The 14,959-nt window shown below is 41.8% G+C and overlaps 1 protein-coding gene across 2 annotated transcripts in view; it reads left to right on the plus strand.

Moving 5' to 3' along the window:
- mkln1 (muskelin 1, intracellular mediator containing kelch motifs) overlaps nucleotides 1–14,959 on the plus strand; it is a 133,944-nt gene that overhangs the window by 20,100 nt on the left and 98,885 nt on the right. Inside the window, exons 3-4 of one of the 2 annotated variants that reach the window (XM_068005164.1) lie at nucleotides 1,230–1,372; nucleotides 12,793–12,881. In XM_068005164.1, coding sequence (XP_067861265.1) covers nucleotides 1,230–1,372; nucleotides 12,793–12,881 — 232 coding nt within the window. Of the gene's footprint in view, nucleotides 1–1,229; nucleotides 1,373–12,792; nucleotides 12,882–14,959 lie in introns of those variants that run through there. The other variant, XM_068005165.1, reaches the window with a different exon arrangement.

The following is a 14,959-nucleotide window of genomic DNA, read 5'->3' on the forward strand; positions in this document are numbered from 1 at the left end:
ATTGGTGAAGTCTATCAAATTTGAAGTGGGACTTTTTTTCTTTCATACCTGTTCTTGGCTTTTGTTCACAGCTCAAATTATAGAAATTCTATTTATTTGTCTGTTTCAGTTTGTGTTTTTGAAAACAATTTAATTTAAATAGAGACTGGATGATGAATTTGAGTAGATTTTCAAGAAAACTAAAAAACTTATTGAACTTCGGAAAGCATATTAAGCTGAGATGCGTACAAAGAGTACCTTCATCCTAATTTGTTACTTTAAAAAAAAAAGTAACTTCATTGTGAAAACTTCTCGGGCAGAGGGGCTTGGAATGCTGACGCCTGTTTTCTTAACATTAGCAAATGTAAATGTTCTAATTGGTGACAGCAGTCAGAGACACACCAACCACAAAATGCATTTTTTTTTAAACTTAGACATCAATGCAGTCAGGAACCTCATGTTCTCTTTCTCCCCCCCCCACCCCCACCCCCACTTCCCTTGAAAGCATTGCTGTCTGACCTCAAAAAAGCCACCATTTGAGCTACACTCCAATTCCCTTTTTACATTTCGCTATACCTCAGATTCCCGCTCCAGTTCCGCAAAGCCACAAGTTTCTTGACCAGAACAGTTTCAACCCCCTCCATGATGCCAAACTCCAGGACCAATCCCAGTCCCAGCAAAGGTAAGGACTGCCCCAGCAGCCAACTCTCCACCCCCACTCCTTCCCTCGTATTGCTAAATGCTAGGAACCTACCTCCAACTGGGTACATCTTCCATGCATTCCAGTACGTAATGAGTCAGCTTATTGAATTTAAATTGGTAATCAAATCCAAATCTTCATTAGCATTGGACACCCATCTATTATGTAACTGTTTCATATTTCCGACACTAGATTGAATTATCTGCATTAAACTCAATCTGCAGCTCCTTAACCATTTACTTAATATTCATATCTAACAGAAGGCTTTTATCGCTATTGTTTTTGTTACCATTTCAAGGAATTCCATTATGTTTGAAGAAATGGCTTGTTGATTCTTAAACCATGATGATGATCCTTTATGCTCCCTACAGTCTTTAGCTGAACATTTTTAGCTTTTTTAAAAAAAGAAACGAGCATTTTCCCAATACTAGTGTTATTAACTGGCTTATAATTTTCTGATTGTGTCACTTATCTTTTGATAAGATTACATTTATCTCCCAAAAAATATTCTTGGCCTCTCTATGAATTGCACTTGATTCTTTTCCTCCAGTACTTGATTCTGAAACTTGAGAGACCTGCAATAGTCCAGAGCATCACCTTCGGCAAATATGAAAAGACCCATGTCTGCAACCTGAAGAAGTTCAAAGTTTATGGCGGAATGAGTGAAGAGAACATGACTGAACTGCTGTCAAGGCAAGTAATAACAGTGGCATTATGATCTTCATTGCCTAGATTGTAAATTGCTTCCAAGTTCAGCATTAATAAGATTATGCAAGAGATTTTGTACATATCGAATTAATAGATGTCGGAGACTGCTTATGAGCTAGTGATCTAATTGTGGGAGTTCAGCTATCCCTAGATTTACAGATCATCTGAGTGCCTATACTACATCATTAAAATCATTTTTTAGTATCTACTTACGTTGGGATGGTTTCTGATTTTGTGTTAGATTTTGCAATTGACTAATCTACCAGCCCTCCCTTCCTGTCTCTTGGATCTTATTACGGTCTAATGCCAGGCTTTCTGGTACTTTGAATTTTCAAGTGGAGAACAAATTATGAATATTATAAATGGTTCACTTGAACTGTGTATCACAAGCTGGCACACCAGCTCTGAGACTGGGTGATTTTATTGAGTTACACCTTCCTACTTGACTTTTGATTCCCTTGATTGTATTAGGGCTGTAACTCACTCTAAACCAATTGTCTGTAGAATATATACTTTGTAGGTAACCTGTATTTGCAGTCATCATAGAAGGCTATGACACAGAGGGAGGCCATTCGGCCCATCGTGCCTGAGCTGGCCAAAAAAGAGCTATCCGGCTTAATCCCACCTTCCAGCACTTGGTCCGTAGCCCTGTAGGTTACGGCACTTCAAGTGTTCATCCAAGTACTTTTTAAATGAGTTGAGGGTTTTTGCCTCTACCTCCCTTTCAGGCAGTGAGTTCCAGACCTCACCACCCTCTGGGTGAAAAACTTTCTCCTCAGCTCTCCTCTAATCCTTCGACCAATTACTTTAAAACCAGTCACTGACCCCTCTGCTAAGGGAAATAGATCCTCCCTATCCACTTATTTAGTCCAGTCATAATTTTGTATATCTCAATTAAATCTCCCCTCGGCCTCTCTTGTTCCAAAGAAAACCACCCCAGCCGATCCAATCTTTTCTCATAGCTAAAATTCTTCAGCCCTGGCAACATCCTCATAAATCTCCTCTGTACCCCCTCTAGTGCAATCACATCTTTCCTGTAATTTGACCAGAACTGTGTGCAGTACTCAAGCTGCGGCCTATCCAATGCTTTATACAGTTCTATTGTAAACAATTTTACAACACCAAGTTATAGTCCAGCAATTTTATTTTAAATTCACAAGCTTTCGGAGGCTACCTCCTTCCTCAGGTGAACATCGTTCACCTGAGGAAGGAGGTAGCCTCCGAAAGCTTGTGAATTTAAAATAAAATTGCTGGACTATAACTTGGTGTTGTAAAATTGTTTACAATTGTCAACCCCAGTCCATCACCGGCATCTCCACATCATTTATACAGTTCTAGCATAACCTCCCTGCTCTTGTATTCTGTGCCTTGACTAATAAAGGAAAGTATCCCATATGCCTTTTTAACCACCTTATCTACCTGTCCTGCTACTTCAGGGATCTGTGGACGTGCACTCCAAGGTCCCTTTGTCCTCTACACCTCTCAGTATCCTCCCATTTATTGTGTAATCCATTGCCTTGTTTGCCCTGCCCAAATGCATTACCTCATACTTCTCTGGATTGAATTCGATTTGCCACTTTAATGCTCACCTAACCAGTCCATTGATATTTTCCTGCAGCCTACAGCTTTCCTGCTCACTATCAACCACATGGCCAATTTTTGTATCATCTGCAAACGTCTTGATCAAGTGCCCCACATTCAAGTCCAAATCATTAATATATACCACAAAAAGTAAGGGACCTAGTACTGAGCCTTGTGGAACCCCACTGGAAAAATCCTTCCAGTTGCGAAAACACCTGTCAACCACTTGCTTCCTGCCACTGAATCAATTTTTGATCCAACTTGCCACTTTCCCTTGGATCCCATGGGCTTGTACTTTTTTGACTAGTCTGCCATGTGGGACCTTGTCAAAAGCCTTGCTAAAATCCATTACACTACATCAAACGTGTTACCCTCATCGACCCTCCTTGTTACCTCCTCAAAAAATTCATTCAAGTTAATCAGACACGACCTTCCCTTAACAAATCCATGCTGAGTGTCCTTGATTAACCCGTGCCTTTCTAAATGACTATTTATGCTCTCCCTCAGAATTGATTCCAATAATTTGCCCACCACCGAGGTTAGACTGACTAGCCTATAATTACTCGGTCTCTCTCTCTCTCTCCCTTTTTTAAACAAAGTTACAACGTTAGCAGACAGGCCACGCCTGTAGCCAGGGAGGATTGGAAAATGATGGTCAGAGCCGTTGCTATTTCCTCCCTTGTTTCTCTTGTCTGGGATACATTTCATCTGGGCCTGGTGATTTATTTACTTTCAAAGATGCTAAACCCTTTAATACTTCCTCTCTCACTTTATCCCATCCAATATTTCACACCCCTCAACTTCAATGTCTGCATCGTCCCCCAGTTTTGTGAAGACAGATGCCAAGTATTCATTTTGAACCATATCCACGTCTTCTGCCTCCACACGTAGGTCACCTCTTTGGTTTCTGATAGGCCCTCCTCTTTCCTTAGTTATTCTCTTGCTCTTTATGTATTTATAAAACATCTTTGGTTTTCCTTGATTTTACTTGCCAGTATTTTTTCATGCCCTCTTAGGTTTCCTGATTTCCCTTTTTAATTTCACCTCTGAACTCTCTATACTCTAGGCTTTCTGCAATAGTGAGTTCTTGGTATCTAACGTAAGCTTCCCTTTTTTGCTTTATCCCACCCTGTATTCTCCTTGTCATCCAGGGGGCTCTTGATTTGGCAATCCCACCCTTCTTTCTTTGTGGGGACATGTTTGTTCAGAACCCTCACAATTTCTCCCTTGAATGCCTCGCACTGCCCTGACACTAATTTACCTTCAAGTAGCTGTTTCCGGTCCATTTTTGGTAAATCACTTCTCGGCTTAGTAAAATTGGCCTTTTCCCCAATTGAGAACGTTTACTCCTGTTCTATTTTTGTCCTTTTCCATAATTCAGTTAGATTTAACATGGTTATGACCATGACCAGCAAAACACTCTGCCACTGATACACCTTCCATCTGCCCAGCTTCATTCCCTAAAACCAAGTCCAGAACTGGCCCCCCTGCGCTTATTGGACTTGCTATTTACTGGATTAAAAAAAGTTCTCCTGAATGCAATTTAAGAATTCTACTGGACATCATGCCTTTCTGTGAACATTATTTGGCACTATAGTGAAGAACTCTGGATTTTAAATAGTCTCCAAAAACTTGCCTGATTGCCGTCATGGGTTGGAGAGGAATTTCCTAGATTTTTTTTTTCCCGCTCCTAAATTGGCCTAAAGTCTCCCGTTGCCTGTCGCAGCGCATAGGGTGGTGGTGGGTGGAAGGAGAGGGAGCAGATGAGTGTGGGGAAGTTGCGTAATAATAGTATAGGACCATCTTGAACCAGCTAGCCCTTTCCTGTCTTTCGTTTTCATACATTATGACAAAGCAGCAACAGAAGCATAGTATAGCTAAGGGCAGGCCTGGGAGCTGTACTTGCCAGGTTACAAAATATTAAGTAGAAGAAAAGGAGTAGGGGTGGGAGTGTGAATCAAAGATTCTATTGCAGCACTAGAGCATAGGGTTGATGTAGGGAATGGTGCAAAAATTTAATCTATTCAGTTGAAGTTAATGAAAAGGAAGGGACCTGTTACTCTGTTGGGAGTGTTATTATAGACTGTTAAACAGTGGGATGCAAATAGAAGAATACATGTGTAGACGAATTGAAGAAAAAAGTAGGAACAACAGGGCCATAATAGACTGTGTTAAGAGTTCTCTAAGTGGCTAAGATAGGGCAAGTAGGGTTGGGGAACATCTAGGAAACTGTGACCGTAGCCTAATTATATATAAACATTTCATTACAAAAATTGAAAAGGAGAGTGAACAATTAAAGATGAAGTACTGCACTTGAATGGAAGAAAGCTAATTTCAAATAGATTCAAAAAGGAATTAGTCTAAATAAACTTATCAGCCAAGACAACAATGCACTATGGGAAGCATTCAAACAGGAAATAATTAGGGTGCAGACGAGATATACTAGATAAATTATATTGGTGCAGCAAAAACTGGAGTTACTTGAATGAGTAGAGAAATAATACGAGACTTGGAGGCATTTGACATTGAGGGCCAATAATACAGAAATCAAGTAGAACACAGAGGGTAATTAAAAAGAGATTAGAAAAGCAGAAGAATCAATAAAAATTGGTACAGTAAGCAGCATAAAATACTGGATTTTATTAAGAATAAAGAAAGGATATGGGTGATCAGAGATTGAAAAGAAATCATCTTATGAAGGTGAAGAAATTAAATGAGTATTTAGCCGTTTTCACATGAGTTTGGTATTAGGAACGAAAAAGTACAAGAGGAGGCGGTGAAGCAATTAGGTAGGATAATAGATAAGGAAGTACCACTGAAAAAAAAATGGTGGAGAAAGCACTGGGCCTTGATACATGCCTCTAGAAAAAATGAAATGTCAGAGGAAGTAGCAGAGGTTTTGACCATAATCTTTCAAGCATCCATGGATATATAAGTTGTGCTGTAAAATGGAAGGATTGTCAATGTAACACTTCTATTCAGAAAAGGATAAACCAAGTAACTACAGAACAATCAGCCCAACATCAGTAGTGAGTATAATACAGGAAAAAAAATACTTATCTAGAATACATGGATTAATGGCAAGTTATGTCTGACAAATATAATGTAATTCTTTGAGGTAATAATTGAGCATATTGTTAAACAAGATGTATGTAATGATTTTTGAAAGGTGTTTGATAAGGTGCTGCATTGGTGGCTTGTTAAAATTAAGACACCAGGTATTAAAGGGAGTGTGGCAACATGCATGGAAAGTTGGTTAAAACATAGAAACAAAGAGTAGTGGCTAATGGATTTTGGACTGAACAAATGTAAACAGTGATAATCTAAGTGGTCAGTGTCAAGGCTGTTAACTGATATCTGATCATCTACATATTATCAAAAGTTGGCAGATGAAACAAAAATAGGGAGCATGATTAACTGAAGAGCTGTAAGCAATTTCAGGAGGCCATTGGGCAATGTACGTTCAATGAAATTTAATGTGGAGAAGTTTTGAGCTGCTGCATTTTTGGGAGGAAGAAATATACACTAAATTGCCAAACTTCAAAAGGAGTAGAGGAGCAGAGATTTACGGGTTCAGCTACACAAATCTTTCGAAGTAGGAGGACAAATTGATGAAACGTGGGAACCTAGGTTTTACTAATATGGTTTTGTAGTCAACACCCCAAGAGGTAATGCTAAACCTAACTAAGTTTTTAGACCGCAGTTAGAATAGTATGTCCAGTTTCAGGCACCTTGCCATAGGGAGGCCATTGAGAGGGTGGAGCACAGATTCACTGATTATGGCAGGGATGTGAGGCTTCAGTTATAAAACCAGAGCTCTTTTCAATGGAACAAAGTACGTTACGAGGAGAGCTGATAGAGATGTTCCAAATTTATAGGAGATTTGATGCAGTAAATTGGGAAAACTATTTCTGCTGATTCAAAAGTCAATTAGAGAGCATAAATTTAAGTTAATAACTAAAAGAACGAAGGGAGAGGTGAGCTTTTTTTTTAAAAAGTAGAAGTTTGTTCAAAATTCCATTATAAACAGTGGTGGAAGTAAAATTGATGATGGCTTTTAAAACCGAAATGTATAAATATTTGAAGAAATATTTCAAGTAGTATGGTGGAAAGGGCACTGGAATGGGATTGCATGGATAGCTCTTTGAGAGCTGGCATAGGTGCAATGGGCCAAATGGCTGTTTAAACTGAAGTTCTACAAAGCTGAATTTTGGCTACCTTGATTTCCTTTTGAGTGTGTAGCATTGGGGATTGTAAAAAAAAATAAATGTCAAACATGTGTTGAAAAATTCTTATATTCTGTGTGATCAATTTCATTTTGAAGTTGCTTCTGTTAATTTGTAGAACTGAATTAAACTTTAATCCAGTCCCTTTGCAGTGCCTGGTTGTTGAAAGAATGTTCAAAATGTCGATTTTAATTGTACAAATCAGCAATTCAAACTGAAAATGGGGTACTTCTGTTGTAGAAGCATAATTTTATGTCTGTGAATGTTATTTTGACATCATTATTCTAGACAGTATATAGGTACTTTCTGTACAGTGAAGAAAGTTCATCTGAACAGCTGATTGTTAGATATTGGGGTGCATTGTAGCCAGTACAGGACAATGTCTTCATTTGAAAGCTTATTTAATGTTCCACTTCTGTTCTGTTACCCGCTTAATCAAAAGGATGTGACGTGAACAACACTGATTTAAAACTCAACATTCATATTTTTGGTGTCGATGCACAAAGCATAGAGAGTGTGCAGTAGACCAGTAGAAATTATTAGAAACGCTGGGACTTGAGCGCATAATCTATACTGACGCTTCATGGCAGTGCTGCATTGTCAGATGACGTCTTTTGGATGAGATGTTAAACCAAAGTCCCGTCTGTCTGTCCCAGATGGTTCAAGTGGGTGTTAAAAATTCCATGGTACTATGTGAAGAGTTCTTGGTGCTCTGGCCAAAATTCATTTTTTAAACCAACACCATCAAAAATGCATTAACATTATTGCATTGCTGTTTGTGGGACATTGTGTGCAAATAGTTGCCTACATAAATGACTACACTTCGAAGTAATTGATTGTATGTGAAGTGCTCCAGGATGTATGAGACATGATGACAAGGTGGTAGATAAATATAGAAGTTTGTTCTTTCTCTTTGACTAATTGACTATGCTAGTTTGTTTTATTATATATCTTCCTGCTCTTCCCTTGAATAGTGTGGAAGTATTCACAGCCTAATTAACAGTCCGACAGGCTATGACGTGACCGTTCCTTCCATGGCGTAACTATCTTTATACCAACTACTGGAGTGATTAGTCCTATACAGTGGAAGGGTTTTATGGGCTTCTACAACCCATAGAATGAGAGGGGCCTCCCACACCCACATCCAGCTGGATGTCTACCCAGAATTCAGAGCTTCAGTCTCCATTTGCCAGGACTGTCTGGAGTGGGGTTTGAATCCTGCACCTTCTGACTCAGAGGTGGGAATGCTACCACTAAGTCAAAGGCTGTTGCCCACCATGCCAGTTGATGAGTATATAAAATGGGTTGAAGCGTGCAGTATTTTTTTTGTCGTTCATGAGATGTGGGCATCGCTGGCGAGGCCAGCATTTATTGCCCTTGAGAAGGTGGTGGTGGGCCGCCGCCTTGAATCGTTGCAGTCCGTGTGGTGAAGGTTCTCCCACAGTGTTGTTAGGAAGGGAGTTCCAGGATTTTGACCTAGTGACGACGAAGGAACGGCGATATATTTCCAAGTCGGGATGGTGTGTGACTTGGAGGGGAACGTGCAGGTGGTGGTGTTCCCATGCGCCTGCTGCTCTCGTCCTTCTTGGTGGTAGAGGTCGCGGGTTTGGGAGGTGCTGTCGAAGCCTTGGCGAGTTGCTGCAGTGCATCCTGTGGATGGTACACACTGCAGCCACAGTGTGTCGGTGGTGAAGGGAGTGAATGTTTAGGGTGGTGGATGGGGTGCCAATCAAGCGGGCTGCTTTGTCCTGAATGGTGTTGAGCTTCTTGAGTGTCGTTGGAGCTGCACTCATCCAAGCAAGTGGAGGGAATTCCATCACACTCGTGACTTGTTCCTTGTAGATGGTGGGAAGGCTTTGGGGAGTCAGGAGGTGAGTCACTCACCGCAGAATACCCAGCCTCTGACCTGCTCTTGTAGCTACGGTATTTATATGGCTGGCCCAGTTAAGTTTCTGGTCAATGGTGACCCCCAGGATGTTGATGGTGGGGGATTCGGCAATGGTAATGCTGTTGAATGTCAACGGGAGATGGTTAGACTCTCTCTCTTGTTGGAGATGGTATTGCCTGGCACTTATCTGGTGCGAATGTTACTTGCCACTTATGAGCCCAAGCCTGGATGTTGTCCAGGTCTTGCTGCATGCGGGCACGGACTGCTTCATTTTTTGAGGGGTTGCGAATGGAACTGAACACTGCAATCATCAGCGAACATCCCCAACATATGATGGAGGGAAGGTCATTGATGAAGCAGCTGAAGATGGTTGGGCCTAGGGCACTGCCCTGAGGAACTCCTGCAGCAATGTCCTGGGGCTGAGATGATTGGCCTCCAACAACTGCTACCATCTTCCTTTGTGCCAGCCACTGGAGAGCTTTCCCCCTGATTCCCATTGACTTCAATTTTACTAGGGCTCCTTAGTGCCGCACTCAGTCCAGTGTTGCTTTGATGTCAAGGGCAGTCACTCTCACCTCTGGAATTCAGCTCTTTTGTCCATGTCTGGACCAAGGCTGTAATGAGGTCTGGAGCCAAGTGGTCCTGGCAGAACCCAAACTGAGCATAGGTGAGCAGGTTATTGGTGAGTAAGTGCTGCTTGATGGAAGGTGTCGTCGACACCTTCCATCACTTTGCTGATGATTGAGAGTAGACTGATGAGGCGGTAATTGGCCGGATTGGATTTGTTCTGCTTTTTGTGGATAGGACATACTTGGGCAATTTTCCACATTGTCGGGTAGATGCCAGTGTTGTAGGTGTACTGGAACAACTTGGCTAGAGGCGCAGCTAGTTCTAGAGCACAAGTCTTCGGCACTACAGCTGGGATATTGTCGGGGCCCATAGCCTTTGCTGTATCCAGTGCACTCGGCCGTTTCTTGATATCACGTGGAGTGAATCAGATTGGCTGAAGACTGGCTTCTGTGATGGATCATCCACTCGGCACTTCTGGTTGAAGATGGTTGCAAACGCTTCAGCCTTGTCTTTTGCACTCCCGTGCTGGACTCCGCCATCATTGAGAATGGGGATGTTTACAGAGCCTTCTCCTCCCGTTAGTTGTTTAATTGTCCACCACCATTCACGACTGGATGTGGCAGGACTGCAGAGCTTTGATCTAATTTGTTGGTTGTGGAATCACTTAGCTCTGTCTATTGCATGTTGCTTCTGCTGTTTAGCATGCATGTAGTCCTGAGTTTTAGCTTCACCAGGTTGGCATCTCATTTTTAGGTATGCCTGGTGCTGCTCCTGGCATGCTCTTCTATACTCCTCGTTGATCCCCTGGCTTGTTCGTAATGGTGGAGTGAGGAATATGCAGGGCCATGAGGTTACAGATTGTGCTGGAATATAATTCTGCTGCTGCTGATGGCCCACAGCGCCTCACGGATGCCCAGTTTTGAGCTGCTAGATCTGTTCTGAATCTATCCCATTTAGCACGGTGATAGTGCCACACAACACGTTGGATGATATCCTCAGTTCGAACGGGACTTCGTCTCCACGAGGACTGTGCGATGGTCACTCCTACCAATACTGTCATGGACAGATGCATTTGCGACAGGTAGATTGGTGAGGACGAGGTCAAGTAAGTTTTTTTTTTTTTCCTCGTGTTGGTTCGCTCACCACCTGCCGCAGGCCCAGTCTGGCAGCTATGTCCTTCAGGACTCTGCCAGCTTGGTCAGTAGTGGTGCTACTGAGCCACTCTTGGTGATGGACATTGACGTCCCCCACCCAGAGTACATTCTGTGCCCTTGCTACCCTCAGTGCTTCCTCCAAGTGGTGTTCAACATGGAGGAGGACTGATTCATCAGCTGAGGGAGGGCGGTAGGTGGTAATCAGCAGGAGGTTTCCTTGCCCATGTTTGACCTGATGCCATGAAATTTCACGGGGTCCGGAGTCAATGTTGAGGACTCCTAGGGCCACTCCCTCCTGACTAAATCACTGTACCGCCACCTCTGGTGGGTCTGTCCTGCCGGTGGGACAGGACATACCCAGGGATGGTGATGGAAGAGTCTGGGACGTTGGCTGAAAGGTATGATTCTGTGAGTATGGCTATGTCAGATGTTAGTGAGGAGGACTTTGCAGGGTGGACTGGGCTTGGTTTGCCTTTGTCGTGTCTGGTGCCTCGTGGTCCGTCCGGTTTTGTTCTTAGAACTTTTTGTAGCGAGATTTTACAACTGAGTGGCTTGCTAGGCCATTTCAGAGGGTAGTTAAAAATCAACCACATTGCTGTGGGTCTGGAGTCACATATAGGCCAGACTGGGTAAGGACGGCAGATTAGTGAACCAGATGGGTTTTTACGACAATCCGGTAGTTTCATGGACACAATTACTGATATTAGTATTTTACTTCCAGATTTTATTTAATTAATTGAATTTAAATTCCCGTGGCACGATTTGAACTCACGACTCCGGATTATTAGTCCAGGCCTCTGGATTACTAGTCCAGTAACATAACCACTATGCTACCGTACCTGACAGTATTTGCATATTGGTCATTAACGTTTGTTCTCGAGTGAAGAACAATGCCAATAAACTAAAATTTATTTCATTACGAGGATAAAAAAAACTGCAAATACAGCAAATCCAAAATCAAAACAGAACTTGCTAGATAAAATAAAAAGGAAAAACTGCAAATGCTGGAAATCTGAGATAAAAGCAGAAAATCAGGGAGGGGGCCTAAACAGGATTGGGATGCAGTGTTTGGATCCAAATGCTCAAAATTATGAGGGTTTTAATAGAGTAGATAGGGAGAAACTGTTTCCACTGACAGGAGGATCGGTAACCAGAGGACACAGATTTAAGATCATTGGCAAAAGAACCAGAGGGAAAATGAGTTTTTTTTAATGCAGCGAGGTATGATCTGGAATGCACTGCTTGAAAGGATAGTGGAAGCAAATTCAGTAGTAACTTTTAAAAAGGAGCTGGATATATACTTCAAAAGGAAACATTTGCAGGGCTGTAGGGAAAGAGTGGGGGAGTGGGACTAATTCGATAGCTCATTCAAAGAGCCAGCACAGGCATGATGGACAGAATGGCCTCCTTCGGTGCTGCATGATTCTATGTGACACCATTTTTCTGGAGGGATTGAGTGGAGTTAAGCGAGAGATTGTTCAAGGTGACCAGATTTGGAAGGTTGTGGTGGTGGAGTGAAACTGGTTGGACCTCGAGCAGGGGAGTCCGGAGACTGCCCTGGTGAGGGTTGGCGCTGTAGAGGGAGTGGAAGTCAAAGGTGAAAAGAAGCTGCTATGGGCTGGCGAATCTAAAATCGGGAATGAGTCACAGATAAAGGTGGGTATGGACTGGACAAGGAGGGGGAAGAATAGATTCTAGCTGAGGATATTGAAGCAGTGGGATAGGAATAGGCATGAACAATGGATTTATTGGGACAGTCCTGTTGTTTAAGAACATGCTGGAACTGCACTATGGGTTGAGATTCTTGGTAATACTCCCAGAGTTCTTCCGAAAGATCTTGGTACAAAACGAAAATCTTCTCCCTTCAGATGCTGACATACCTGGTGTGTATTTGCAGCATTTTCTACTTGTATTGTGAATTGTAATTTTTGTTTTCAAACAGAGGAGGTTAATCCCTTGATATCTAAACCTGCTTTTGATTCACAGCGGCTTAAAGAATGATTACAACAAGGAGACTTTCACCTTGAAGCACAAAATTGATGATCAAATGTTTCCCTGTCGTTTCATTAAAATAGGTAAGGTCTCTTATTGATTGAAACAAACTAATTCAATCAGCCGTATAAGCAATTGAGTAGGGCAAGTGTATGAACATCTCTGGGATAGTGACTTAGTAAATATGCCCCCTGAACAAAGTCACTAATTTCAGTTAAGTTTCTGTTGAAGATGACATTTGAACAGCTAGCGAAGAATCTGAACACTTCATGTTTCCTCAGAGGACCATTTCAAGTACTGCTTTTATATTAAAAAAAAATTCTGTTTACTTGTCTCTACTTGCCTCACCGCGATTCATTAATGAGTTTTTTTGGACCCAAATTCCTGCTGTGATGCAAAGGAAGTCACTCACTACACCAGCAACCTACTTATCGAGGATGCTGCCATGTTGTGAAGTAAGAGGTCCATTTTGTTGAGCAGGTCCTGGAGCATCTTTTATAAGGAAAGACTAGTGTAATTACATTTTATTGAATTTTTTTTACTTTTCGAATAGTTGAATACACTTTGCTTTTGAGGGACTATTGAATTCTGGGATTGTTGTAATTTTTGAGTTTTTGTCTCTGTGGTGTTGAAGTGTGCTTTGCAATTTGGGATTGTTGCTGCAACTTCTTTCAGGTAGAGCACCACTAAATTGACTAAGGCCAATTCATTTCACTCTCCCATTTGAAATGCTGTTGTGTTTGATAAATTCAGTCCAAATTGGTTGGGACCTAAATCCCTCACTTCCTTGCTGTGCGTGTTGATCCTTAGAGCAAAAACATTGCTACGGTGATTTGGATGTTGTGATCTTTCACACCTATTAAAACATAAATGTTTCACTCCATTGGCAACTAAATTTCATACCTTCATGAGAACCCTTAGTTGCCTACTTCTGGCCACATGAAAAGAATTACAATGGAAAACACCTGACCCACTGTTTAATTTAGTTGATTACCATAAGGTCACACAAATCCACTACCCCATCTGAAGTTATAGATAGATTTAGAATCCTTCCTCCATTTGAGGGAAATAGTACTGAGCATGGACCTTTTTATAAGTTGTCAGGCTGAAAATAAGCCCAACGGAGTAAGAGTAAGAAATTGTCACTGGGGCTTTGTGGCCTACATGGCCAGGGTAAGGTACATGTGCCATAGTTTAGACACTGCAGTTTTAGTGTCTCGGTATTGTTCCAAGCCACACCATCTCCTTTTACTTTAAAACCCTCCTCTTTGACTAAACAATGGATTAGCCTAACTTTCCAAATTTCCTGTTCTTGGGCTTGACATCTGTTTTCCCCCTCATGCCTTGTGATGTTTCTTGTGTTAAAGGTAGTATATTGTGCAAGTTCATTTCCTCCTCCAACTCAAGTAGCTATTCACATAAGAAAATGGATTGCGAATGTCAGACAATTCAACAATGTGGGATATCATGATCTTGTTCTATGTCCATACACATGCACCCATGGTAGTAGTCACTCAGTAGTGAGAACTATGGCTGATTTTTACTGTACCTCCTCTCCACAATTGTTAGGCCCCCCCCCTATTGTTTGAGCTGACATCAACTAATTTAATGCAGACTAGGGTTCATATTTTGGGCCATCCTTGTCTTCATAGCCCAGTACCATAACGCTTGGTATATACCCATTGAACCACTGGGAGATCTCTGTTAAGCCGTTTAGATCCGTTTGATTCGTGCAAACCATTTTAAAGAAAAAAACTGAAGTGCAATTTAGTGTCGATCAGGGATGAACAATTAAATTTTGTCAAGTTTGCGTGGTTCAAATTCTCATGTTCACAGTTCTGTGTTGCAGTGTTACAGCATCTAACTGGTTTCTGAAATGTAATAAGGTGCCTGCCCTAGTTGGTATTTCAATATGCAAGTTAGGGTCAAAATTCTGGAACTCGCTACCTAATAGCACTGTGGGAGAGCCTTCACCAAACGGACTGCAGCGGTTCAAGAAGGCCGCTCACTACCACCTTCTCGAGGGCAATTAGGGATGGGCAATAAATGCTGGCCTTGCCAGCGACGCCCGCATCCCATGAACGAATAATAAAAAAAAATCTATATTTATTGTTTGAGCATGCAGTTCCTCGAACATTTTACAGTACTTCCGCTGTATCCC

Source organism: Heptranchias perlo, chromosome 24, assembly GCF_035084215.1.
Source record: "Heptranchias perlo isolate sHepPer1 chromosome 24, sHepPer1.hap1, whole genome shotgun sequence".
Taxonomy (NCBI): Eukaryota; Metazoa; Chordata; class Chondrichthyes; order Hexanchiformes; family Hexanchidae; genus Heptranchias; species Heptranchias perlo.